The sequence below is a fragment of the Molossus molossus genome, unplaced genomic scaffold (genome assembly GCF_014108415.1).
Source record: "Molossus molossus isolate mMolMol1 unplaced genomic scaffold, mMolMol1.p scaffold_m16_p_19, whole genome shotgun sequence".
Lineage (NCBI taxonomy): Eukaryota > Metazoa > Chordata > Mammalia > Chiroptera > Molossidae > Molossus > Molossus molossus.
In genome coordinates this window covers 17240097-17264729 of record NW_023425354.1, presented here as the reverse complement: position 1 = coordinate 17264729, position 24633 = coordinate 17240097, and the positions used below count along the sequence as shown (strand labels likewise).

At 42.0% G+C, this 24633-nt stretch overlaps 1 protein-coding gene, 2 non-coding genes and 1 pseudogene across 3 annotated transcripts in view; 1 reads left to right on the top strand and 3 right to left on the bottom strand.

The window, feature by feature from the left end:
* Positions 1-1470, bottom strand: part of APPBP2 (amyloid beta precursor protein binding protein 2) — a 54433-nt gene extending 52963 nt beyond the window's left edge. The window contains exon 1 of the mRNA XM_036268416.1: positions 1042-1470. Coding sequence (XP_036124309.1) covers positions 1042-1179 — 138 coding nt within the window. The 5' untranslated portion in view covers positions 1180-1470. The remainder of the gene's footprint in view (positions 1-1041) is intronic.
* Positions 1471-17939: 16469 nt separating this feature from the next.
* Positions 17940-18002, bottom strand: LOC118635120. The gene has a single exon (XR_004960460.1). It is a non-coding gene; the product is annotated as a U7 small nuclear RNA (small nuclear RNA).
* A 2304-nt stretch (positions 18003-20306) lies between these two features.
* Positions 20307-20443, bottom strand: LOC118635191. Its single transcript, XR_004960518.1, has one exon. It is a non-coding gene; the product is annotated as a U4 spliceosomal RNA (small nuclear RNA).
* A 2408-nt stretch (positions 20444-22851) lies between these two features.
* On the top strand, positions 22852-22996 carry LOC118635159 (annotated as a pseudogene).
* Positions 22997-24633: the final 1637 nt, after the last annotated feature.

Here is a 24633-nt window from a genome sequence, read left to right as displayed (position 1 = left end):
TTTACACTGTTCCAGCCAACTTACAAAGCAAGAGGAAATATTTAAGATCTAAAAAATAAATCATACTCTACTTTTGGTTAAATTTTGTATTGGTGGCTACTGGAGAATTGGAGTTATCCATGCCAATTCAAGGCAAGAACTGAATAATAAACCCACTGTTCACATTCAGATGTGGGGGAAGAGGAAAAGGGAGGCACCAAGTCCATAAAGTTCTCCTCCCTCTCTAAACACTGAAAAATTGTCCACGTCTAAAGACTCTTACCCTGAAACTCCTTGGAGACTTTTTGTTGAGATTGGGGGGTGATTTAGGAATGCTGCAAGATTGCAACTTCCAAATACATGAACACAATTTAAATTCCAAAGTATTTTTTTAGGAAGGATTCCCCCCTTCCTTTCAAATAGTTTACCAACACTCCCATATTAATAAAATCCCCAATTTAACTCCGAGTATAAACGAAAACCAAAGCTTTAAAGAATAGGCGAATAAGGCACACGACTATTTCCAATAATTCCTCAACTGCCTCTCAATTGGGATGAGAATAGAGAAAGCAAAGAACACGAAGCAGGAAAAAAAATACGTGGAAAGGAGGGAGGCGAGAGGAGAAAGTAGGAAAGGGGACGGGGGGGGGGGCAGGGGGTAGGGAGGAGCAGAGCAAAAAGTCCAGCTGATGCTGACATTAATTGGGACGAGAGGTCAGAAAATATCCCAAAACACAAGCTAGAAGGGAAGGACTGAGTGGGACAGGGGCAAAATAGAGGAAGTCCACGCAAAGGCCTACCCACAGGGGCACAGTGTAGGAGGAACACCAAAATGGGGAAAGACTCCCTTGGAAGACATACCAGTCAAGGCCCAAGAGCTTGAAAGACAAAGAATATGGATATAAGTTGTTTCTATACTAGCAACCCCGAGCCGCACCAGATGTCTCGGGAGGCCTTCATGCTACCGGGGTGAGGGGTTAACCGCGGGGTTCGCAAACGTGGAAGGGGGTGCGGCCGCACGGGTTGCGGCAGGCGAGCAGAGAGCAGGCCCACGGTCCGTACCTTGTAGTAAACATCGAACTGGATGTTCTCCGGCAAGGAGCGGATGTCTCGGCGGGAGCGGATGTAGTTGTCCACGACGGCGGAGATGGCGGTGTTGTAGAGAGTCTCTGGGATCCACTCTAGTTCCACGGCCGCCATCTTCCTTCCCTCCTCCTCCGCCTCCTCCGCCTCCGCCTCCTCCTCCTCCCGAAGGCCCCCGCCTCCCTCCGTAGCGAACTCCTCTGCGGCCCCGGTGGATTCGGAGGGGCGGCGGCAGCCACGCGGGCACACGGCAGAACGGCACGACTGCCCTGGCTCCTCCGGAGCGAGCTATGGGGCAGCGGCAGCGGACGGAGGCCCAGGGGTAGAGCGAGCCAAGGAGCTGGGCACGGCGGGCCAAGGCCTCACATTCGGATTTAAGAGAAACCCGGGTTCCGTCCCAGCGCGGATCCCTGCAGGGGCGGGGCTGCGTGTGCGCCGTCATGACGTCAGCGCACGCCGACGCGCTGGAGGGAAGGAATGCGGCAGGCGGAAAACTTGGAAAGAAAAGAGCGATGATCCCTACCACAGAGAACGTCCTTTCCAAGGGGCCGCGATTGTGTGGATGCGGCTAGACTTGTTACACTGGGACGAGTTATTGCAGCGCTTTTACCTGCACGTTCCGAGTCAGTCTGACGCATCAGAACCTGCCTTAGGCACTGATCCTTACGTGGCTCAGGTAAAAGTTTGGATCCTCTTCTCACACAAATGCACAATACGAGCACATTGAAAATGATGCACTCAGAGAATTCATATTACTCTAGAAACCCTTCCTGAGACTCGGATTCCTAAACCAAGTTAAGAACCTTTGGTCCAGGATCTAGGGATTAGTAGGATGGAAGGGAGACTTAACCATTCGCACCGTTTTAACTTTTTAAAACTATTATTTCTTTTTCCGAACAAAATTTACCAAAAAAAAAGGAAAAGGACTTCTCTTTAGAAGAATTTAGTAGGAGGATAGCTTGGATTATGGAATTAACAAATAGTGGCGCGCAGGCCGGGTTACTCAGTTGGTTAGAGCGTCCTCCCTATAAACCAAGGTTGCCTGTAAGCCTAGGTTGCGGTTTGGTCCGGGGCAGGGCACAGACTAGAATCAACCAATGACTGCATAAATAAGTGGAAAAATAATTCGATCCTTCTCTCTCTCTCTCTCTACCCCTCCCCTTCTCCTTCCCTCCCCTCTCTCCCTTCTCCCCGTCCCTCTCTTCCTCTCTCTAAAAATCAATAAAAATAAATAAAAGTATCTCTTTAAAGAATAGTGGTCATAGGACTTGGTAGTAGGATAAAAGTGAAGATTTCAATTTTTTTCCCATACTAGTCCCTGCTTCAGGGGATTGTTGAATAATTAAGAATACTTGTTTCAACTTCCTTCCTTCCTTTCTCAGCCTGAACATCTGCTATTTATGTAACCTAATTTTCCAAGTCTTGGATTTTAAGAACTTGATGCAACATCTTTCTGCTCTAGTAATTTAACAAGGAAGTTAGTATTCAACACCCAACAGACCAACCATCACATGGATCTCATCAATAGAGTTGTCAAGGCATACCTATGGCACCGCACACCATTTAGGCAAAATGACTGGGTTCTGTAACTTGAAACCAACAAAGAGCAGAACAAGGTTTTGCCAACAAGTTCTTGTCACTTGGGGAAACAATGCAGATAGAAAAATCTGGCCCGATTCTCATCTCTCATTACCATTATCCACATTTGCACAGTCTGCCTACTTAACTGACAATCAGAAGTAGAGAATCAGCATAGAAGGTCTAAGTGGTTTTGGATATGTACTGCTAATGCTTGCCCAGTGTATGGAATAAAAGTGTAAAGATCATTCTTGGAAAATATTATTAAGGATCAATCAATAGTAATACTAGAAACACTGTGGTAGAATATTCACAAGATATTTTGAAAGTACTGAGGAGGAGATAATGAGGTGGTTTTGGATGTAATACTGCTCTAACAGTCCTAATATAAGTCAATTCTCAAAGTATTTTTAGTTGCAATAAAGTTCATAGGAAAATAACACTTGAAAAGATTTACTTGAACAATCATAAGTGGGTTCATTTTACCTTGACATGACACCTCCAGCTTCTGGGAAATATTCTAATAATCAGAATGTAAAAACAACATAAAAAATTGTGAAACAAAGTTGTGGTTCTTTATTTGTGACAGTTAAAAGTTATGACTTTTTCAATTAAATAGAAAGTGGGGACAAGATAAACCATAAGCAAAATGATATAGTCATATAATAATAATTGTTGAGCCATCTGATAGAAATACAATTATTCTAAGTGGATCCAACCCACTTCCAACTCCCCACCAATCATTTTAGTTAGACCATGCAAAAGATACCAACTTTTAACTTAGAAAACAAAATAATGGCAAGGCCATTACTTGCTTAATAACATGCTGAGGAGTTGGGTCCAATTTTGGATTTTTTAAGGATGATACATAAGATACACAGTGAGATTTGGAAGTTTCAAAAGTGGAAAATAAAACCTTGATAATTATTTATGATAGTTGAAGACATGAGAAGGTGTCATAAGGAAAAAGAATGTGTAACTTAAGAGAAAAGAAAAAGTTAAGGAATCATATTATAATCTGCCCTATAACATCTCTTAAAAATTATGTCTTTTTTTTTTTTTTCCTCACCCGAGGACATTTTTCCAATTTTTGTACAGATAGAGTGGGAGGGATAGAGAGGAAGAGAGAGAGAGAGAGAAACATCCACGTGAAAGGAACACATGGAGTGGTTGCCACCCGCACAACCAACCAGGGCCGGGGACAAACTGCAACCGAAGTACATGCCCTTAGCGGGAACCGAACCCGGGTCTCTCCGGACCACAGGCTGACGCTCTAACTGCTGAGCCAAACCGGCCAGGGCATAAAAAAAAAAATTATGTCTTATGTTATAATTTAATTATATCCCATGTGGATGCCTTATCTCCCCAACAGCTGGACAATAAATATTGTGCATTTCCAATACTAAGCTTAGTGCAGACATAGGGTGAGCATTCAGGAATTGGATTAATAAATGAATAGACCTTCCTATCTTTCTATGGGGAGAAAAAAAAAAGTTTTCTGTATTGCGAAATATTTACTTCCTTTAAACAAATTTTTAAAACACACTTTAAAATATTGTTTCATTTTTTAAAAGATCCTCACCAGATCCCAGCCGGTGTGGCTCAGTGGTTGAGCGTTGACCCATGCACCAAGAGGTCGCCAGTTCGATTCCTGGTCAGGGCACATGCCCAGGTTGTGGGCCCAATCCCCAGTGGGGGGTATGCAGGAGGTGGCCAGTCAATGTTCTCTCTCATCGATGTTTCTATCTCTCTCTCCCTCTCCCTTCCCTTCTCTCTAAAATCAATAAAGAAAAAAAAAATCCTCACAAGAGAATATGTTTTTACTGATTTTAGAGATAGGGGAAGGGAGAAAGAGAAAGACATCGATGTATGAGAGAAACATTGATTGGCTACCTCCAGTACGTGCCCCCACCGGGTATCAAACCTATAACGTAGCCGGCAACCTTTTGATGTACAGGATGACGCTCCAATCAACTGAGCCACACTGCCAGGGCTAAAATACTGTTTCTTTTTTTAAAAAATCGTGGTCAAATATACATAACACAAAGTTTACTATTTTAACCATTTTTAATGTATAATGCATTGGCATTAAGTACACTAACAATGTTGTGCAACTATCACCACTATCCATTTCCAGAACTTTTTCATCTTCTCAAACAAAACCTATGTACCCATTAAACAATAATTCCTCATTTTCTTCTCTTCCCAGACCCTGGTAACCTCTGATGAGTTTGTCTTTTCCAGGTGCCTCAAATAAGTGGAATGATATAATATTTGTCCTTTTGTATATGGCTTATTTCATTTAGCATGTTTTCTTTTCTTTTCCTAAAATAAAGGGTTTATTGTGCCATATGCTAGCCAGAAAAAGGACCAGGTCCTGAGGCATGCAATCTGAACCACCAGCAGCAGGACTAGATAGGGAAGACATGTCCCATTTAGCATATGTTTTCAAGGTTCATCCATGTTGTATCATGGATCAGAATTTCATTAATTTCTTTTTTTGAAGTCTTTCATTTTTTTTTTTTATCTGCACCTGAGGACATTTTTCCATTTTTTGTTCAGCTAGAGTGGGAAGGTAAAAGAGGAAGAGACAGAGAGAGAGAAACATCGACAGGAAAGGGACACATCCAGCCCTGGCCAGTTTGGCTCAGCGGTTAGAGCGTCGGCCTGCGGTCCGGAGAGACCCGGGTTCGGTTCCCGCTAAGGGCACGTACTTCGGTTGCAGTTTGTCCCCGGCCCCGGGTGGTTGTGCGGGTGGCAGCCACTCGATGTATCCCTTTCACATCGATGTTTCTCTCTCTCTCTCCCTTCCTCTCTCTCCCTCCCACTCTATCTGTACAAAAAATGGAAAAATATCCTCGGGTGAGGATAAAAAAAAAAAAAAAAAAAAGGGACACATCCAGTGGCTGCTTCCCACACCACCCAACCAGGGCCGGGGACAAACTGCAACCGAGGTACGCGCCCTTAGCGGGAACCAAACCCGGATCTCTCAGGACCGCAGGCCGACACTCTAACCGCTGAGCCAAACCGGCCAGGGCAATGTAGAGTAATTTTAATTGTAATTGTAATATGGAAATGTATAATTGACTCAGACAACCGAGCGCGTGCTGTATCATTTTCACTGTCTCGGTCAAATTTTTAATGAATATTTGAAAAAAACCACGATAGAGTGAAGCCCAGGGATGACTGTATACATCTTGTTTATATGGTAAGATACCAGTTTTAAAATATGAATAGCAACCCTTCCCCCCATTGAGGCAGCAGATAGAATGGTTCTATGCCCATTTGTTTTAAGTGAGAGAACACAGAGGAGGAAAACAAGGAGCCTTTTCTTTGCTTTTGCATTTCAAACGTCTAGGCCCTGAAGGGAAACAGAAAGAACTCTTATGCCATAGACAATACTGTAGATTTGGTGAAAAGAGCTTCCCCATCCCTTACAGCAGCCTGTTTCCCTGGGAAGAAGAAAGGAAGAACAGGGAAAGCCCAAAGTAGAAAATGTAGAAATGTGATTATAGAGGAAGTGCCTTACACCCTGTCCCCTCACTACCACTGCCCCTTACCCCCACACCTCTGCATGGGTCCTAGAGTAGGAATGAATAGATGTGGGTTACCTTTCATAAGTCCAGTCCAGAAAGGCAGTAAGAATGAACAGTGGCAACAGCTGCCTGATGGGTCCAGGCAGATGGGCCTTTGACAACATCACAGGGCCCCCCAGCATGATAATGGGAATAATAGAATAGCTGTCTTTAATTATGTGGGGGTAACCAGCATCTGTGAAGGGCTTTGAGCAGCCCAAGAGTTGCTCAGGACAACAGAATCATTTCTGTGTGCCCAAGAGCCTTAAACAGCCTCCCAGAGATGGCTACTGACAGCCTGTCACAGGGGCTGAAAGTTTCAATATACCAGAGAGTGCCTTTGAGGGAGGAAAGAGAAATCTATCTCTGAAGGACATCTTCAGATCCAAAAGGTGAAAAGCTCCCTGGCCGGTTTGGCTCAGCGGTTAGAGCGTCGGCCTGCGGTCCGGAGAGACCCAGGTTCGGTTCCCGCTGAGGGCATGTACCTTGGTTGCAGTTTGTCCCCAGCCCTGGTTGGTCGTGCGGGTGGCAGCCACTCGATGTGTCCCTTCACGTTGATGTTTCTCTCTCTCTCTCTCTTCCTCTCTCTCCCTCCCACTCTATCTGTACAAAAAGTGGAAAAATATCCAAAAAAAAAGGTGAAAAGCACAGCAGTGATGGGCATGGACCAGTTTTGGTCCTTGGACCACATGACTCAGGATTCAAATTCTTGCCCGGCTAGTGTGGCTCACTGGTTGAGCATCGACCCATGCACCAAGAGGTCACTGGTTCAGTTCCTGGTTATGGTACATGCCCAGGTTGTGGCCCCAATCCCCAGTGGGGGGCATGCAGGAGGCAGCCAATCAATGTTCTCTCTCCCTCTCCCTTCTCTCTCTAAAATCAATAAAGAAAAAAATATTTTTTTTAAAAATATTCAAATTCTAGGGGTAGAGAGTCTCATTGGGTACATTACATCCAACAGAAAAGGGATAGTTACCTAAGGGGAAAAAAATCAAGTGGGGTTACCAAAAGATGAGGTCAGGAATGTCTGGCAAGCAAAAACTACAGATGTCTCCCAAAGCTGAATGCACCAAGTGTAGTTACTGGGTCAAAGATACAATACGTTTTTAAAAAATCAACTTTACTAAGGCGTAACACATACAATAAAAGATATGCATTTTAAGTGTACAGGTTGATGACTTTTGGCAAATGTACACATGTATATATATATAACTACTATCCCAATCAAGGTGCACATTTTCATCTCCCCAGAAGTTCCCTGGTGCCCCTTTGTAGTCAGTCTCCCCAAATGCCCCACCCTAAGCAACCACTGATGTGATTTCTAGTATTATTGATTTTTTTTTTTAAATCTTTATTGTTGAATGTAGAATGTAGTACAGATGTTCCACATGTTTTCCCCCATTGACTCCCTCCTCCCCACTCCCGCCTCCCTCCCGCCTTTTCCCACACTATTGTCTGTGTCCATTGGTTATGCATATAAGTTCTTTGGTTTATTCTTCCCACCGCCCCAGCCCCTTTCCCTTTGAGGTTTGTCAGTTTAGCAACCAATTTGTACTTCTTAATCCCTTCACCTTTTTCACCCATTCCCCCAAACCCCCTCCCATCTGGCAACCAACAAAATGTTCTCTGTATCTATGAGAATGTTTCTGTTCTACCTGTTCATTTTGTTTGTAGATTCCATTGTCGATAGATATGTATTCATTGCCATTTTGTTTGTTCATATATTTTATCTTTTTCTTCAAAAAGACCCTTCATCATTTCATATAATAACGGTTTGGTGGTGATGAACTCCTTTAACTTTTTCCTGTCTGGGAAAGTCTTTATATGGCCATCGATTCTAAATGACAGTTTTGCAGGATAGAGTAATCTTGGTTGTAGGTTCTTGCTTTCCATCACTCTGAATATTTCTTGCCCTCCCTTCTGGCCTGCAAAGTTGCTTTTGAGAAATCAGCTGACAGCCTAATGGGAACTCCCTTGTAGGTAACTAGCTGCCTTTCTCTTGCTGCTTTTAAGATTCTCTCTTTGTCTTGAACCTTTTGCATTTTGATGATGATGTGTCTTCGTGTGGGCCTCTTGGGGTTTATCTTGTTTGGGACTCTCTGTGCTTCCTGGACTTGTATGTCTGTTTCCTTCACCAAGTTAGGAAAGTTTTCTGCCATTATTGTTTCAAACAGGTTTTCGATTTCTTGTTCTCTCTCTTCTCCTTCCGGCACCCCCAAGATGCGAATGTTGGCACGCTTGAAGTTGTCCCAGAGGCTCCTTACACTCTCCTCACTTTTTTCTTTTTGCTGTTCTGATTGGGCGTTTTTCTTCTTTATATTCCAAATCAATGGCTTGCTTCTTGGATTTACATACTCTACTATTGAATCTGTGTAAATTATTCTTTATTTCAGTTAATGCCTCCTTCATTTCTGACTGTGCATCCATCATTTCTGACTGGTCCCTTTTTATGCTCTTGAGGCCCTCCCTAAGTTCACTGAGGTTCTCACTAAGTTCATTGAGCATCCTTATAAGCAGTATTTTGAACTCAGCATCTGTTAGGTTGCTTATCTCCATTTCGCTTAGTTCTTTTATTGGGGTTTTATTCTGTTCTTTCACTTGGGACCTGTTTCTTTGTCTCCTCATTTTGGCTGCCTCCCTGTGTTTGTTTCTGTGTATTACTTAACGAGCGGTATGGGGCTAGCTGAGACCAGATGCTGCTCATTTGAAAAAATTTAGGAAAACCTGAAGCAGGATCCAAGTCAGGCCAATCCTATGGTTAAGCAAGTGGCAACAGCTTGAGTGGGCCTGAAAGTTGTATGGGGCGGGGCGGGGCCTCAGGGAGTCCGCAGGGCGGGGCTACCAGTGTGAGCCAGGTTGCTGGAGTCCCAGATATGGCAGCTGTCTGCCGCCCCAGGGAAGGGCTCACCAAAGGAACAAAGGCCTCTGACAGCATTTTTTCTGGAGAAAGCCCCCTCTCCAGCCCTGCTCCAGTGCCAAACAGCTCAGTTCTTCCCTGTATGTCTCTGGTGCCCCTCCAGCTGCCTCCCCTCCAAGCTTAGCGGGAGAGAGTCCGATAAGTCCGTGTGCGGGCCCTTTAAGGAGCTGCCTGGGGCTCCAGCCACGTCAGCCTCCCTGAGCCTCAGTTCCCGCTGGTTTTTCCAGCCAGAATTTATGGAGATTCTCTTCCTGGCACTGGAACCCTGAGCAGGGCACCTGGTGTGGGACGGGGACCCCTCAGTCCTCAGGAAGGACCTTCCCAGCCGAGGTGTCCTGATTTTTATCTGCCACACGTGGGTGTGGGACCAGCCCGTCGCGCAGCCGCCCCTCCTACCAGTCTGGATGCAGCTTCTTTAATTCCGTAGTTGTAGAACTTCCATGCAGCTTGATTTCAGGCGGTTTTGAATGGTGGTTGTTCTGTAGTTTTGTTGTAACTTGGATGTGGTTGTGGGAGGACGCCATACTGCGTTTACCTACGCCGCCATCTTGACCTTATTGATTATTTTTTGTCTGCTTTAGAATGTCATGTAAATGGAATAATAATCTATTTTTTTGTTGTTTGTTTGTTTTTTATTCTCACCTGAGGACATTTTTCCATTTTTTGTTGAGACAGAGTGGGAGGGAAAGAGAGAGAGAGAAACATCGAGTGAAAGGGACCCATCGGGTGGTCGCCACCCACAGGACCCATCCAGGGCCGGGGACAAACTGCAACCAAGGTACACGCCCTTAGCAGGAACCAAACCCGGGTCTCTCTGGACCGTAGGCTGACGCTCTAAGTGCTGAGCCAAATCAGCCAGGGATAATCTATTTTAATATTTAATTTTATTTCCTATTAGCTTCTTAGCTATACCTCTTATTATTATTTTTGATATTTTCTCTAAGGCTAATAATATATATTCTTAACTTATCAAAGTCTATTTAGAGTCAATACTGTATCTCATCATACTTCTCATTTTCTATTTAACCCATATCCTTACTTATCTAACTCTTTCTGCTTCACAATTAAATAACTTTCAAGCAAATAAAAATTTACAAATAAATTTACCTGCCCTCCTATACTTTGTTGTCATATCTTTTCTTTCTACCTTCATTATAAGCCTCTCCTTGTTGTTTGTTTGTTTGTTTGTTTTAAATGGTCTTTTAAGTATATTATAGGGAGAAAGAAAACATTCTTTTATATTTTCCTGCTTACAACTTCTGATGTTCTTGTCTTCCTTCCTGTAGATCCAACTACTTGGAAAGATACAATCATTTTTTACACCAAACTTTTAAGTATTTTATACTACATTAATTTACATTCCTGCCAACAGAGGCAGTGATTTTCTGATATAATAATCAGAGCAACTTAGAAAGTATAATGGAAAGGAAAGATTATACAAGCAATAAAAACAAACTATTGAAGAATAAAATCAATAAGAAATGTGAAAGACCTATGTGAAAAAAGCCACAAATCAATAAAGGGATATAAAAGGGAGGACACGCTTTGTTCCCAGAAAGACAGTATTATTAGTTGTGATTTCTACTTTATTCTCAACAATTCATCAATTTTTTTTTTGGGGGGGGGGGTATGTGCCCCTAGCGGGAACCGAACCTGGGACTCTCTGGTCCGCAGGCTGACACTCTAACCGCTGAGCCAAACTGGCCAGGGCTAACTCATCAGTTTTCAAAGTCAATACAGAATATAGCTGTATCTCACCTTTATTTTTTATTTATTTATTTATTTATTTTAATCCTCATCCGAGGACATTTTTTTATTTTTTGTACAGACAGTGTGGGAGGGAGAGAGAGGAAGAGAGAGAGAGGGAAACATCGATGTGAAAGGGACACATCGAGTGGCTGCCACCCGCACGACCAACCAGGGCCGGGGACAAACTGCAACCGAGGTACATGCTCTTAGCGGGAGCCGAACCCAGGTCTCTCCAGACCACAGGCGGATGCTCTAACCGCTGAGCCAAACCGGCCAGGGCAATATTGCAAATCACATTTTTTTTTTTTTTTTTATCCTCACCCGAGGACATTTTTTGATATTTTTTTCAGATAGAGTGGGAGGGAGAGAGAGAGAGAGAGAGAGAAACATCGACATGAAAGGGACACATTGAGTGGTTGCCACCCATACGACCCAACCAGGGCTGGGGACAAACCGCAACCGAGGTACATGCCCTTAGCAGGAACCGAACCCAGGTCTCTCTCTACCGCAGGCTGACGCTCTAACCACTGAGCCAAACCGGCCAGGGCTCACCTTTAAATATATATATTTCATATATTAATAACTGGTATATCTGGTTTTATTAGAACCATCATGGTTCACATTGTGCACTCATTGCATTTTCTTGTTTTCTTTCTTTTCCCTGTCCTTGACATTGGCTACATAGATTAGTTTTTTAATCTGCTTTTAGGAACTACTACATTCTATTTTCATTGTTATAGTGACAAATGTTAACCTTCATAAAATAAGAGTTAGTGTTGTTTTTTCATTTTCTAAAATAAGTTTTCATTTTTGAATTACACTTGACATACAATATTATATTAGTTTTAGGTGTATAACCCAGTTATTAGGCATTTATATAACTTACAAAGTGATATCCCAGTAATCTAGTACCCATCTGACCCCACAGTTATTACAGTATTGTTGACTATATTTCCTATGCTGTACTTTACACCCCTATGACTATTCTGTAACTACCAATTTATAGTCCTTTATCCCTTCACCTTTTTCACCTATCCCCTCAACTTCCCTTCCATCTGGCAACTGTCAGAATATTCTTTGTATCTATATGAGTCTGTTTCTGTTCTGCTTGTTTCTGTATTTTGTTTTTTAGGTTGCACACATAAGTGAAATAATGTGACACGCAAATCTGCTTCTTGGGGTTAGCCCCCACACAGCAGCTTGTGTGCTGTGGCCATGACAAATCCTCATAGCCAGTCAGCCTTAGGGTCAGTCCCACCCACTGACGTGCCCACAGCAATCAAGGCTCAACTACAACAGGAAGACACATGCAACCCACACAAGGGACATTCCTGGAGCACCCAACTGAAGTGATCAGGAAGACTGTGCCACTGGGCCTCACAGGACATCTACTACATAAGGCCACTCTGCCAAGAGTAGGAAATGTAGCAGATCTGCCTAACACACAGAAACAAACACAGAAAGGCAGCCCAAATGAGGAGACAAAGAACATGTTTCAAATGAAAGCACAGGATAAATCTCCAAAAAAATAACTAAATGAAATGGAGGCAAGCAATCTATCAGAGTTCAAAACATTGGTTATAAGGATGCTCAAGGAACTTAGTGAAAACTTAAACAAAGAGATAGTAAGCATTAAAAAAAAAGGACATTAAAAAAACATTAAAAAAGATCAGAAATGAAGAATAAAATAACAAATGAAAACTGCATTAGAAGTGGGGGGAGAAACATGGGTGGAGGTGAAAGTGGGCATAGTGGGGATAAATGGTGATGGAAAAAAATTAAATTAAAAAAATTTTAAATGCACTAGAAGCAATCAACAGCAGATTAGATGAAGCAGAGGACTGAATCAGTGATTTGGAAGGCAACGTAGTAGAAAATGCTCAAACAGAACAGCAAAAAGAAAAACGATAAAAGAAATGAGGATAGTTTAAGGGACCTCTGGGACAACATCAAGCATAACAGTATTTGCATTATAGGGGTAACCAGAAGGAGAAGAGAGAGAGCCAGGGATTGAGAGCCTATTTGAAGAAATAATGACTGAAAACTTCCCTAATCTGGCACAGGAAATAGAAACTATTGGAAAAGAGGAATTCTCTTCCTCTACTGTGACTCACACCTAACAGATAGAATATGGTGGAAATGATGCTGTTACATCCAAGGACATGGCTTTCATTTGACACTCTCCTTCTTGAATCATTCATTCAGGGGGAAGCCAGCCACCAGGTTGTGAGGATACTCAAGCCACCTTGTGGAAAGGACACTGAAGAGAGGAACTGAGGCATCAGCCATGTGAGTGAGCCACCTAGGAAGGGGATCCTTCAGCCTCAGTTGAGTTTGCAGAGGATTGCAGCTCCACTTGACATCTTTTTTTTTTTTATCCTCACCCAAGGACTTTTTTTTCATTTTTTGTTCAGATAGAGTGGGAAGGGGAGAGAGGAAGAAAGAGAGAGAGAGAGAAACATAGATGTGAAAGGGACACATCGAGTGGCTGCCACCCGCACGACCCAACCAGTGCCGGGGACAAACTGCAACCGAGATATGTGCCCTTAGCGGGAACCAAACCTGGGTCTCTCTGGACCATAGGCTGACGTTCTAACCACTGAGCCAAACTGGCCAGGGCTCCACTTGACATCTTGAATGAAGCATCATGAAAGATCCCACACCAACGCTGTTTAGCTAAGCTGTTCTTGACCCACAGAAACCTTGAGAGATAATAAATGTGTGTTGTTGTTTTAATCCGTGTTGTTTTAGAGTAATTTGTTATGTGGCAATAGATAACCAATACAAACAAGATGGGTTTAGGAATCCAGACCTAAGCCAATCAGAACATGGCATTCCCAGGTAAATTTTAGGAATAGGCATATTCCTAAACTGTCACAATTATACCAATGAGACAGGCTGCTGCTGCTGCTGCTGCTGCTGCTTTTTTTTTTTTAATATTTGGGTGAGTATCTCTCTTCTGCTACCCTTAAACATGAAAACTTATATTCAGATTATAACTGGCAGCAATCCTGTCATCATAAAGGAAGCCAACTTTATTTATTTATGTATTTTTATTTTTTGTCCTCACCTGAGGAAAGTTTTGCATTTATCTTCAGATAGAGTGGGAGGGAGGGGAGAAGAGAGAGAAACATCAGTGCGAGAGACACATCAAGTGGTTGCCACCCACAGGACCCCAACCAGGGTGGGGACAAACTACAACCAAGGTACATGCCCTTAGCGGGAACCGAGCCTGGAACTCTCTGGTCTGCAGGCCGACACTCTAACCGCTGAACCAAACCGGCCAGGACAAGGAAGCCAACTTTAGAATGAATATAATATTGTGGATGGTAAATCAGATAGACCAAATAAATCGGATGCTTGATTAAATTAATACAGCTACAGAAATAAGTAACCATAAACCCCATCTTAACTTAGCCATCATAAAAGACTCAGGAATTGGTGGCACCAGGTACCTCTAGAATTGGTGGGGAAGGAAGGGGCTAAAAATAGGAAGATTAACTGAAAATATGATTAGAAAATGTTAGGCTCCCAGTTGCCCACACATGCTGACAAAATTCTGGTTCTTCCATCCTGGCAGAAAAAAAATGGAAGCTTATTCTTTTTTTTCCCTTTTTTGATTTTCTTTTAGAGAGGGAGGAAGGGAGAGGGAGAGAGAGATAGAAGCATCGATGCAAGAACATCAATTGGCCACCTCCTGCATGCCCCCCTTTTGGGCATGTGCCCTGACCGGGAATTAAACTGGTGACCTCTTGGTGCATGGGTTGACGCTCAACTAGTGAGCCACAGTGGCTGGGCAGGAAGCTTATTCTTTAGGGAGGATACAACGTAAGGTCTCTGGTCTGGAGGAAACCAGGTTCAGTTGAAAGTAGGGGTTCCATACTAATAACATGTACTCTAAGTGAAAATTTTCATTATGTGAAGATACTGCCTCTAGACCCTAGCCTTCTTCTAGCCTCAGCTGTCAGTCAAGTCTGTACTCTCAATGATGGAGGAGAGGCTTCTCTAGGGAGTCTGTCAGCCCAAAAGAACTAAAGAAAGTGACATCAAAGATTCATCAACATCCTTGGCCAGTTTTGCTCAGCGGTTAGAGCATCTGCCTGCAGACCAGAGAGTCCTGGGTTTGGTTCCCACTAAGGGCACACACCTGGGTTGCAGTTTGTCCTTGCCCCAGCTGGGGTCGTGTGGGTGGCAACCAATCGATATGTCTCTCTCACGTTGATGTTTCTCTCTTTCTCTTCCTCCGCTTTCCCTCCCATTCTATCTGAAGATAAATGAAAAAAAAAAAAAAAAGATTAGTAAAAAAAAAAAAAAAAAAAACTAAGTCAGATTACCATATAGTAAAGGCCACAGTGAACAACTCACAGCTGCATACAGTGCCTAGAGGCAGCTCAGTATTAAATATGAGCATTCAGCCACACACCACCAGACATTAGATTAAAGCATCTAAAATAAAACAGTGTACAACCAAAACAAATAGAAAAATTAACTTGGAGGAAACCTGTGTGATATGAGAGAAGAAAACAAAACTATTTCTCATGTCCTTAATTATTTCATCTATAAAACAAGAACAGGATGCAACTTAAAAAGGGAATTTAAACTTTAAATTTTATTTATTTATTTACCTATTTTTTTTAGTAATAAATTACTATCTCTGATGCCAGATTTTTTTTCCTTTATTGGTTTTTAAAGAGAGAGAAAGGAAGAGGGAGAGAGAGAGAAACATCGATGAGAGAGAACATCGATTGGCCTGCACGTCCCCACTGGGGATCGGGCCCTCAACTTGGGCATGTGCCCTGACCTGGAATCGAACCAGTGATCTCTTGGTGCTTGGGTCAACGCTCAACCATTGAGCCACACTGACCGGGATAAATTTTAAATTTTAGAGATTAAAAAGAGCTCTTGGAAATGAAAATATCACAGAAATGATTATTTCAATATGAATTTTAGAAGTCAAAGTTGAGGAAATGTCCCAGAAAGTTGAAGAAAAACCAAAAACCAGGAAATAGAGGGAATGGAAAAGAAAAAAGAAAAATAGAGGATGAGGCTGAGAGGAATGACATTTTCAAATATCAGGAGAGAGAGAGAGAGAGAGAGAAAGAGAGAGAGAAAACAGAGAAAATAAGAGGTGTGGAAAATAACCCAGACATAATTTACAATTATTTTCCCAAACTATAAGACAGGAATTTTCAGACAGAAAGATCCTACCAAATGCCTAGCAAACTGGAAGAAAATGGACTTCCACCAAGGTTTATCACTCTGAAATTTCAGAACACCAAAGACAATTGATTCCTCAACAGGATTTTTGAAAACAATCAAATGACATCAAACTTCTCAGTAGCTAATGCAAAAATGTTTATTAGTGTCTGGTCTTAGGAAATTCCTTTGGGAAAAAGAAATTATTTTCAACCTAGAAGTCCTACTCAGCCAAATTATCAATTAAATGTGAAAGTAAAATAAAAATAGTTTCAGAAATAAAACATCTCAAAAAAATTGCTCTCCATTTACCCTTTCTCAAAAGAACTAGGAAACTAAGGACTGCACCCAAATGAAGGAGTAAACCAAGGAGGTAAAAATATGGTACAGAATTGAGGGCCCAACCAAAACTGAGCTAAAATAAAACCCTAGAATGATAGTAAAGGCAGATACCAACATGGTAGTGGTACATACAGGCCTAGAGAGGAATCAGGGATGTTTGGAGTCCATCAGAAGGTTCTGTAAGAGATGTCTAAAAGAGATTAAATTGAAAAAATATTATTGCTAGAATACCAATGTTTTTCAGCATATCAAGAGCAGATTTATATAACTAGAGGATATTTCGATTAAATTAATTAAATAATTAGAAAACTAAATACATGAAAATCCAACATAACCCCACAAAGGCAAAAATATGAAAGAAAAAAAGTAATCATAGTATAATACAACTTGAATAAGAAAAGCATTTACATAAAGTAAATGATGTGTGTTCTATCAAAATGATGTCAGTATATGAGGGGACAGCAGCTCCTGGAGACTGGAAGAGCTCATCTCTGCTTCACTATTGGTCTGTTTGGTCCACTGGATGGGTAGGGAAGTAGAGACTTGATCCCTGGTTCCAGTGGTTGTATTAAGCTATATTTCTTGGGGCAAGTAGTTCGAAAGGTGGGGTTTTGGCTTATTGTTATACAGTTACTAATACCAGGGTATATTTCTAAAGTATAAATATATCGTTTTACTTCCTGAGTCCTCTGGTGATTTACTATTGCCCAAATTATAAAGTCTACATTTCCTAATTTGGCTTTTAAAGCCCTTTACAACCTAATGCAAACCTACATTTCCACATTTTTCATTATTCCTAACCTACCCTCTACCCCACTCCTCTATTTCTTGAAATCTGGTCTTCAACTAAGCCAAAAAAACTGGGCAACACATGATGCATTATGCTTCCCATGCTCTTGACACATCTTATCAATAGTGAAAATATATATTTACCCTGAATTAATCAGAATGTATCCTGCCTGGGTTGTCAGGTGGCTCAAAGTTAAATTTGATGCCGACTTACTAAACTCTTTTTTTTTTTTTATTGAGTTTTAGAGAGAGAGGAAAGGAGAGGGAGAAAGAGATAGAAACATCAATGAGAGAGAACATTGATTGGCCGCCTCCCGCATGCCCCCCACTGGGGATCTGGCCCACAACCTGGGCATGTGCCCTGACCTGGAATCAAACCAGTGACCTCTTGGTGCATGAGTCGACGCTCAACCACTGAGCCACACCGGCCAGGCCTACTTACTGAACTCTTATTACTAACTCTTATTAACCTGATTATCTTTTCCATTTCCTTGGACCAGATCTCTGTCCTTTGAGACTTTACTTTTTAAATTAGAAAATCAATGGAATATAGAAAAGAAGAAAAATATTATTAGTTTTATAAAAAGAAACAATGTTGTTATTTCAAAACAGTAAGTACTTAAATGTATAAACTATATAGCCCTCCATTCTTCCCTCATCACACTCCCCAAAAGTAGCTGTTGTTAAGCACAGTAAATATACTTCTGGACATTTTATTTTTTTTACTTTTTGAGGACCTTCCGGTGAAAACCGGAAGACCTGCTAGACAAATTCAAAAAGAGCTGTAAACACTACTACTTCTGGACATTTTATATAAGCAACTGAAACTCTCATTGCTGGTGGGAATATAAATTGGCATAATCATTCTGGAAAACTGTTTGATAGCATCTACTAAAACAATATATACATAGAAACACAACAGTTTTACTCCTACGTATATACTAAGAAAATGTAGACATATGTGAACTAAAATATATATACAAAAGAAACATTCACAGAACATTCAATAAAAATGCCAGATAGCAACAGAAATTAACAAACAATAGCAACATTCAATGTGAATATATCTCACAAATAACCATGACCAAAGAAGCAGGACAGAATAGAAAATATACTGTATGATTACATTTATTTAAAGTTCAAGACATGCAAAACTAACCTATAGTGATAGAAATTAGGAAGTGGTTACCTCTGGAGAGCACTAGGAGAATGCATTAAGGGCTCTGGGCTGTTAATGGGTGTAATTGCTTTGTGATAATTTATTAAGTTGAACATTAATGCAGTAAAATGATATTGACCTCATTATTTTAATGGCTGCAGAGTCTTCCATTAGAGAGATGTTCACTATTTTATTTAAATGTTTCTCTTTTGTTTGGATATTTACATTGAACTTAGGTTTTTATTCCTATTATAATGCTGTAATGAACAACCTTGTATATATATTTTTTCTTTTTTCTTTTCTTTTATTTTTTTCTCTTCAATTTTTATTAATTTATTTTTGTTACAGATGTTTCTCCTTTGTCCCCCCCTAGACCCTCACCTCCTCATCCACCCACTCCCACCCCCCTAGCATGGTTGTCTATGTCCATATCTTTTAACATTTGTATGAATATATCTGTAAGGTACATTTCTAGTAGAGTAGCTGATGCTTTAAAAGGAATACGCATTGTAAAGGTTGATGGGCATTGTCATATAACCTTGCAAAAAAACCTGTACCAATTTGCATTTTTACCAACAGGATGTGATTGCTTAATTTCCATAACCTGGAACTTCATTGGATGTAATTGGTCTTTTACATTGCTGCTTCTCTAATTCTCACTGCTGCATTTATTTTTACTTTTAAATTATTAGTAAAGTTTAAAAGCTTTTCATGTTATTAGCCATTTAATGAGCTGCCTGTTTACATTTTTATCCTCCCCTACCCCCATCCAGGGAATGACTTACTTCTAATAATATATATTAAGAATACTAACCCTTTATCAAATGATGCAGAATATTTTTCCTGATTTATCATTTGGAGTTTGTATTTATGGTGATTTTTAGCCTTATGAGTAAGTAGCTTAAATTTTTACGTGTTCAATTTTGTGCTTTTAACGTTTTCTAGTATCTTGTCAGACTTGCAGTCCTGTAGGCAAGTTTTTCAGAATTTGTTCTGTGCTGACCATTTTGTATAATTTTTTTTCCTGGAACACAGTGTACCCTTTGGATGTTCCAGGGGAGATCAAGGTAATATTAGTCAAGGCTTGCCCACACATCCTGGGCCAGCCTCCCAGACACTGGTCTAAAGCAGTTAAGACAAGCAGTCTAGCTCCTCAAGGTCTTTATGAATGCCTCTTTGATACTGGCCTCTGAAACTTTTGAAATGGGTCAAAGCAGAACACTCACTTGTTATTCAACAGCCACATTATATACTACATGAGAACTCACACCTTATTTCTTGCTCAATTATATTTTAAAATCTAGTTTATTGGATGATACCACCTAAGTAATACTATACCAACTTTTAAAAAACAAAAAATCATAACATTTGAAATTTAACAAAGTCATCATCCCTTTCCCTTACATTTTTTTTCCTTACCCGAGGACATTTTTTTTTTTCTTTCCATTTTTTTATCAGGTAGAGTGGGAAGGAGAGAGAGGAAGAGAGAGAAACATCAATGTGAAAGGTACACATTGAGTGGCTGCCACCCACACGACCAACCAGGGTCGGGGACAAACTGCAACCGAGGTACATGCCCTTAGCGGGAACCAAACCTGGGTCTCTCTGGACCACAGGCCGATGCTCTAACCGCTGAGCCAAACCGGCCAGGGCCCTTTCCCTTACATTTTAAGAGAAATTGATATTTCCAAAATAAATCTTCCCTCTCTTACTCCCAAAGAAAAATTAAAATCCCCCAATTTCCCCTTTCCCAGTTCTTATTTAGGGTTCTAGCTGGAGAGGTCTAATTCAGGGGCCAGCTTATTGTCAAGTTTCTTTCTTTGACAACTGCAGCTCTATTTATCTTCTATTAAACCCACTGTGACTTTTCCAGCTCCTCCCAGAATGTTCTAATCCAATTCTTCTGTACTTTTCCTGAGTTTTTATTTTTTTTATTTAGTCTCCATAGAGACTGTCAAAAATTGACACTGCCCACTATATTTCAATATAGGGCGGGGTATTGGGAAAGTTTTTAGTTAGCAATAATAGCACCTTGGATAAACATCATTGGCTACAATACTACCACTAAGCAAAGCTTTTTTAAAAAAAATTTTTTGTTGTTAATCCTCATCTGAGGATATTTCTCCATTGATCTTTAGATAGAGTGGAAGAAAGGGAAGGAGAGAGCGAAAGAGAGAGAAACATCCATGTGAGAGAGACACATTTATTGGCTGCCTACCGCAGGACTCCAACTGGGGCTGGGGATCAAACCTGCAACCCAGGTACATGCCCTTGGCTGGGAATTGAACCCGAGACTCTGGTCCATGAGCCGACTCTCTAACCCGTGAGTCAAACCAGCCAAGGCTAAACAAAGCTTTTTTAATTAGAGTTTAGGACACACACAAAAACGCTTTGGCATGAGTCCCTTGTCCACAAAACTTCATTTCCTAGGAAATAGTGATTTTCCATAATCTAAAGCAATCTAAGTCCACAAGCTAGGTTCCAACATAGCAGAATTTGTGCATTGTTGGGGACAGAGAGTAGAGACGTCAAGAAGGGGCTTCCTTGATTTAGATTTGCTATGAGTCTTATCAGTCTATTCCAGATATTCAGAGCACACCACCTGTGTAGTTAAAACTCAATTGGGGGGACTTCCAGCCAAGATGGTAGCGTAGGTAACCGAGGTATCGCCTATCCCCACAACCACATCAAAGTTACAACTAAACTACAGAACAGCCATCATTCAAAATTGCCTGAAATTGAGCTGAATGGAAGTCCTACAGCTACGAAATTAAAGAAGAAGCCACATCGAGACTGGTAGGAGGGGAGGAGGTGCGGATAAAAATCAGGAGGCTACCTCGGCTGGGAAGGTCCTTCCTGAGGACAGAGGGGTCCCCGTCCCACACCAGGCCCCCAGCTCAGGGCTACAGCGCCAGGAAGAGAAGTCCCCATAACTTCTGGCTGGAAAACCAATAGGAACTGAGGCTGAGGAAGGCTGAGGCTGCTGGAGCCCGAGGCAGCTCCTCTTAAATGGCCTATCAGACTTGTTCTGTCCGGACTCCCGTGTGGGGGAGGCAGCTTGAAAAGCACAAGAGACAAATGGGGAAGAATTGAGTTGTTTCACAGCAGGGCAAGAGCTAGAGAGGCAGCTTTCTCCTAGACAGACATGTTAGCAGAGACCGTATTTTCCTTTGGTGAGCCCTTTCCCTATGGGGCAGGCAGACAGTTGCCATATCTGGCACTCCAGCAACTTGGCTCATACTGTTTTCCCTCACCCTGGTGATTCCCTGAGGCCCAGCCCCATCCAACTTCCAAGACCACCCAAGCTGTTTCCAGAGACTTTGTCATAAAAATGGCTTGTCTTAGCTCCTGTTTCAGATTTTCCTAAATTCTCTCAAAAAAATAGCATATGGCCCTGGCTGGTCTGGCCCTGGCTGGTCTGGCCCAGCGATTGGAGCATTGGTCTGTGAACCAAAGAGACCCAGGTTCGGTTCCCGTTAAGGGCACGTACCTCAGTTGCAGTTCGTACCCGGCCCCGGTTGGGGTCGTGTGGGTGGCAGCCAGTTGATGTGTCTCTTTCACATCAATGTTTCTCTCTCTCTTACCCCCCTCTCATCACCTTCCTGTTCTATCTGAAGATAAATGCAAAAATATCCTCAGGTAAGGATTAAAAAAAAAAAAAAAAAAGGCAGCATCTGGCCTCTGTGAGCCCCATACCTCTCACTAAGTGGCCCCAGGCCCAGCACTAGGAGCAGCCATCTGCAGATCACTTTGTAGCTTATACCTGGTAGCCCTGGGTAGAACACAGGCAGTGGCTGACCTTGCCCCAGAGCCAGCACACCAAGTGGACAGCTTCAGAACATGGCGAAGCACCACCACCCAATCCACCCAACCACCTTCACAAGCGACATACTCAAAGAGTGGACTCAGTGGGTACCAGAGCCCAGTTGAAGTAAGTCTTGCTCTGTGCAGTGGGCCCTGCACAGCTGGTCCTCCAACGTAGTCAGAGGTTAGTGGGCAGTGGGCATAGCCAGTCCTTGAAGCTGATCAGCCTGAGTAAATCCCTCCCATTGACATGCCAACAGCAATCAAGCCTCAATTACAACAAAAGGGTGGACAGTACACACAAGGGGTGCATGTCGAGGGCCCAGCTACGGTGATCAGGGAGGCTGTTCCACTGGACCCTGCAGGATACATACTACAAAAGGCCGCCCTAGAAAGCCTAGAAGACATAGAAACTCTAATACATAGAAACAAACACAGGGAGGCAGCCAAAATGAGACAAAGAAGCATGTCCCAAATGAAAGAACAGAACAAAACTCCAGGAAAAGAACTAAATGAAATGGAGATAAGCAATCTAACAGATGCAGAGTTCAAAATGCTGCTTATAAGGATGCTCAATGAACTTAATGAGGGCCTCAAGAGCATAGAAAAGGACCAGTCACAAATGAAGGAAGCACTATCAGAAGTGAAGGAGGCACAAACTGAAATAAAGAATAATTTACACTCCCTGGTATTGGGCAAGGAGACATCTGATTGGTGGTGTTGGTCTTATATCAATCAGGGGCAAAGCAGAGGTATAGTCCTTAGTTCATCCTAGCTTGATGCCTGTATTGGTGGCCAGAGCTGTTTCATGCCTGAGGAACATAAAAAAAAAAAAAAAAAGAATAATTTACAGCCCTGGCCGGTTTGGCTCAGTGGTTAGAGCATCGGCCTGCAGTCCCGAGAGACCTGGGTTCGGTTCCTGCTAAGGGCACCTACCTCAGTTGCAGTTTGTCCCCAGCGCTGGTTGGGTTGTGCAGGTGGCAACCACTCAATGTGTCCCTTTCACATCGATGTTTCTCTCTCTCTCTCTCTCTCTCTCTCCCCCTCCCACTCTATGTGAACAAAATATCAAAAAAAAAAGAAAGAATAATTTACAGAGAATCAATAGTAGAGTAGGTAAAGCCAAGAAACAAACCATTGATTTGGAATATAAGGAAGTGAAACACAACTAATCAATGTGTCTCTCACATAAATGTTTCTCTCACTTTCTTTCTCCCTCCCTCCCTTTCACTCTCTCAAAAAAAAAAACCAATGGAAACATATCATCAAGTGAGGATTAACAAAAACAAAACAGCCCGGCTGGTGTGGCTCAGTGGTTGAGCATCAACCCACTGCACCCAGAGGTCACAGGTTCAATTCCCAGTCAGGACACATGCTCAGGTTGTGGGCCCAATCCCCAGTGGGGGGCATGCAGGAGGCGGCCAATCGATGTTCTCTCTCACCAATGTTTTCATCTCTCTCTCCCTCTTCCTCTCTCTCTAAAAGTCAATAAAGAAAATAAATAAAAAAATAAACAAAAACATAAACTGCTGAATAAATATTTTGGATCTCTATCTACAAATATAAGGACTTATCCAATTACCATTCAGGATTCCTTTCCATTCTTAAATGGGAAAGTGGAGGTGGTGTATTGAGTTAAATTCCTTTGGATTTAAAAATAGAGGGTGACTGCTACATGATAAGGGAAGAAAAGGGAATTAGATGTTGAAGTAGCTTACAAATCTTCAAAAAATTAGTAGTCTTTTTTTCCTCCCATTTTGACCTTTTTATAAAAAATATTTAGTGTGGCCGGTGTGGCTCAGTGGTTGAGCATCAACACATTCACCAAGAGGTCATCAGTTTGATCCCCAGTCAGGGCACATGCCCAGGTTGTGGGCCAAATCCCCAGTGGGGGCATGCAGGAGGCGGCTGATCGATGCTTTCTCTCGTTGATGTTTCTATCTCTCTCTCACTCTCCCTTTCTCTCTCCCTAAAATCAATAAAGAAAAAGAAAAATTTTTTTTAATTTTAAATTGCCCAGCTGGTGTGGCTCAGTGGTTGAGCATCAACCCATATACCAAGATTTCCCTCCTCTCTAAAATCAATAAAGAAAAAAACAACTTGGTATCTTTTTTTTATTTTATTTTTTTTTATCCTCACCCGAGGACACCCTTCCATCCTTTGTTCAGATAGAGTGGGAGGGAGAGAGAGAGAGAAAGAGAAACATCTACGTAAAAGGGACACATTGAGTGGCTGCCACCTGCATGACCCAACCAGGGCTGGGGACAAACTGCAACTGAGGCACACGCCCCAAGTGGGAACCGAATCTGGGTCCCTCCAGACTGCAAGCCAACGTTCTAACTGCTGAGCCAAACTGGCCAGGGCAATAAAACTTCCTATCTTTTAAAAAAAATTTTTAATTGATTTTTCAGAGAGGGAAAGGGAGAGAGAGAGAGAGAAACACTGATGTGTGAGAGAAACAT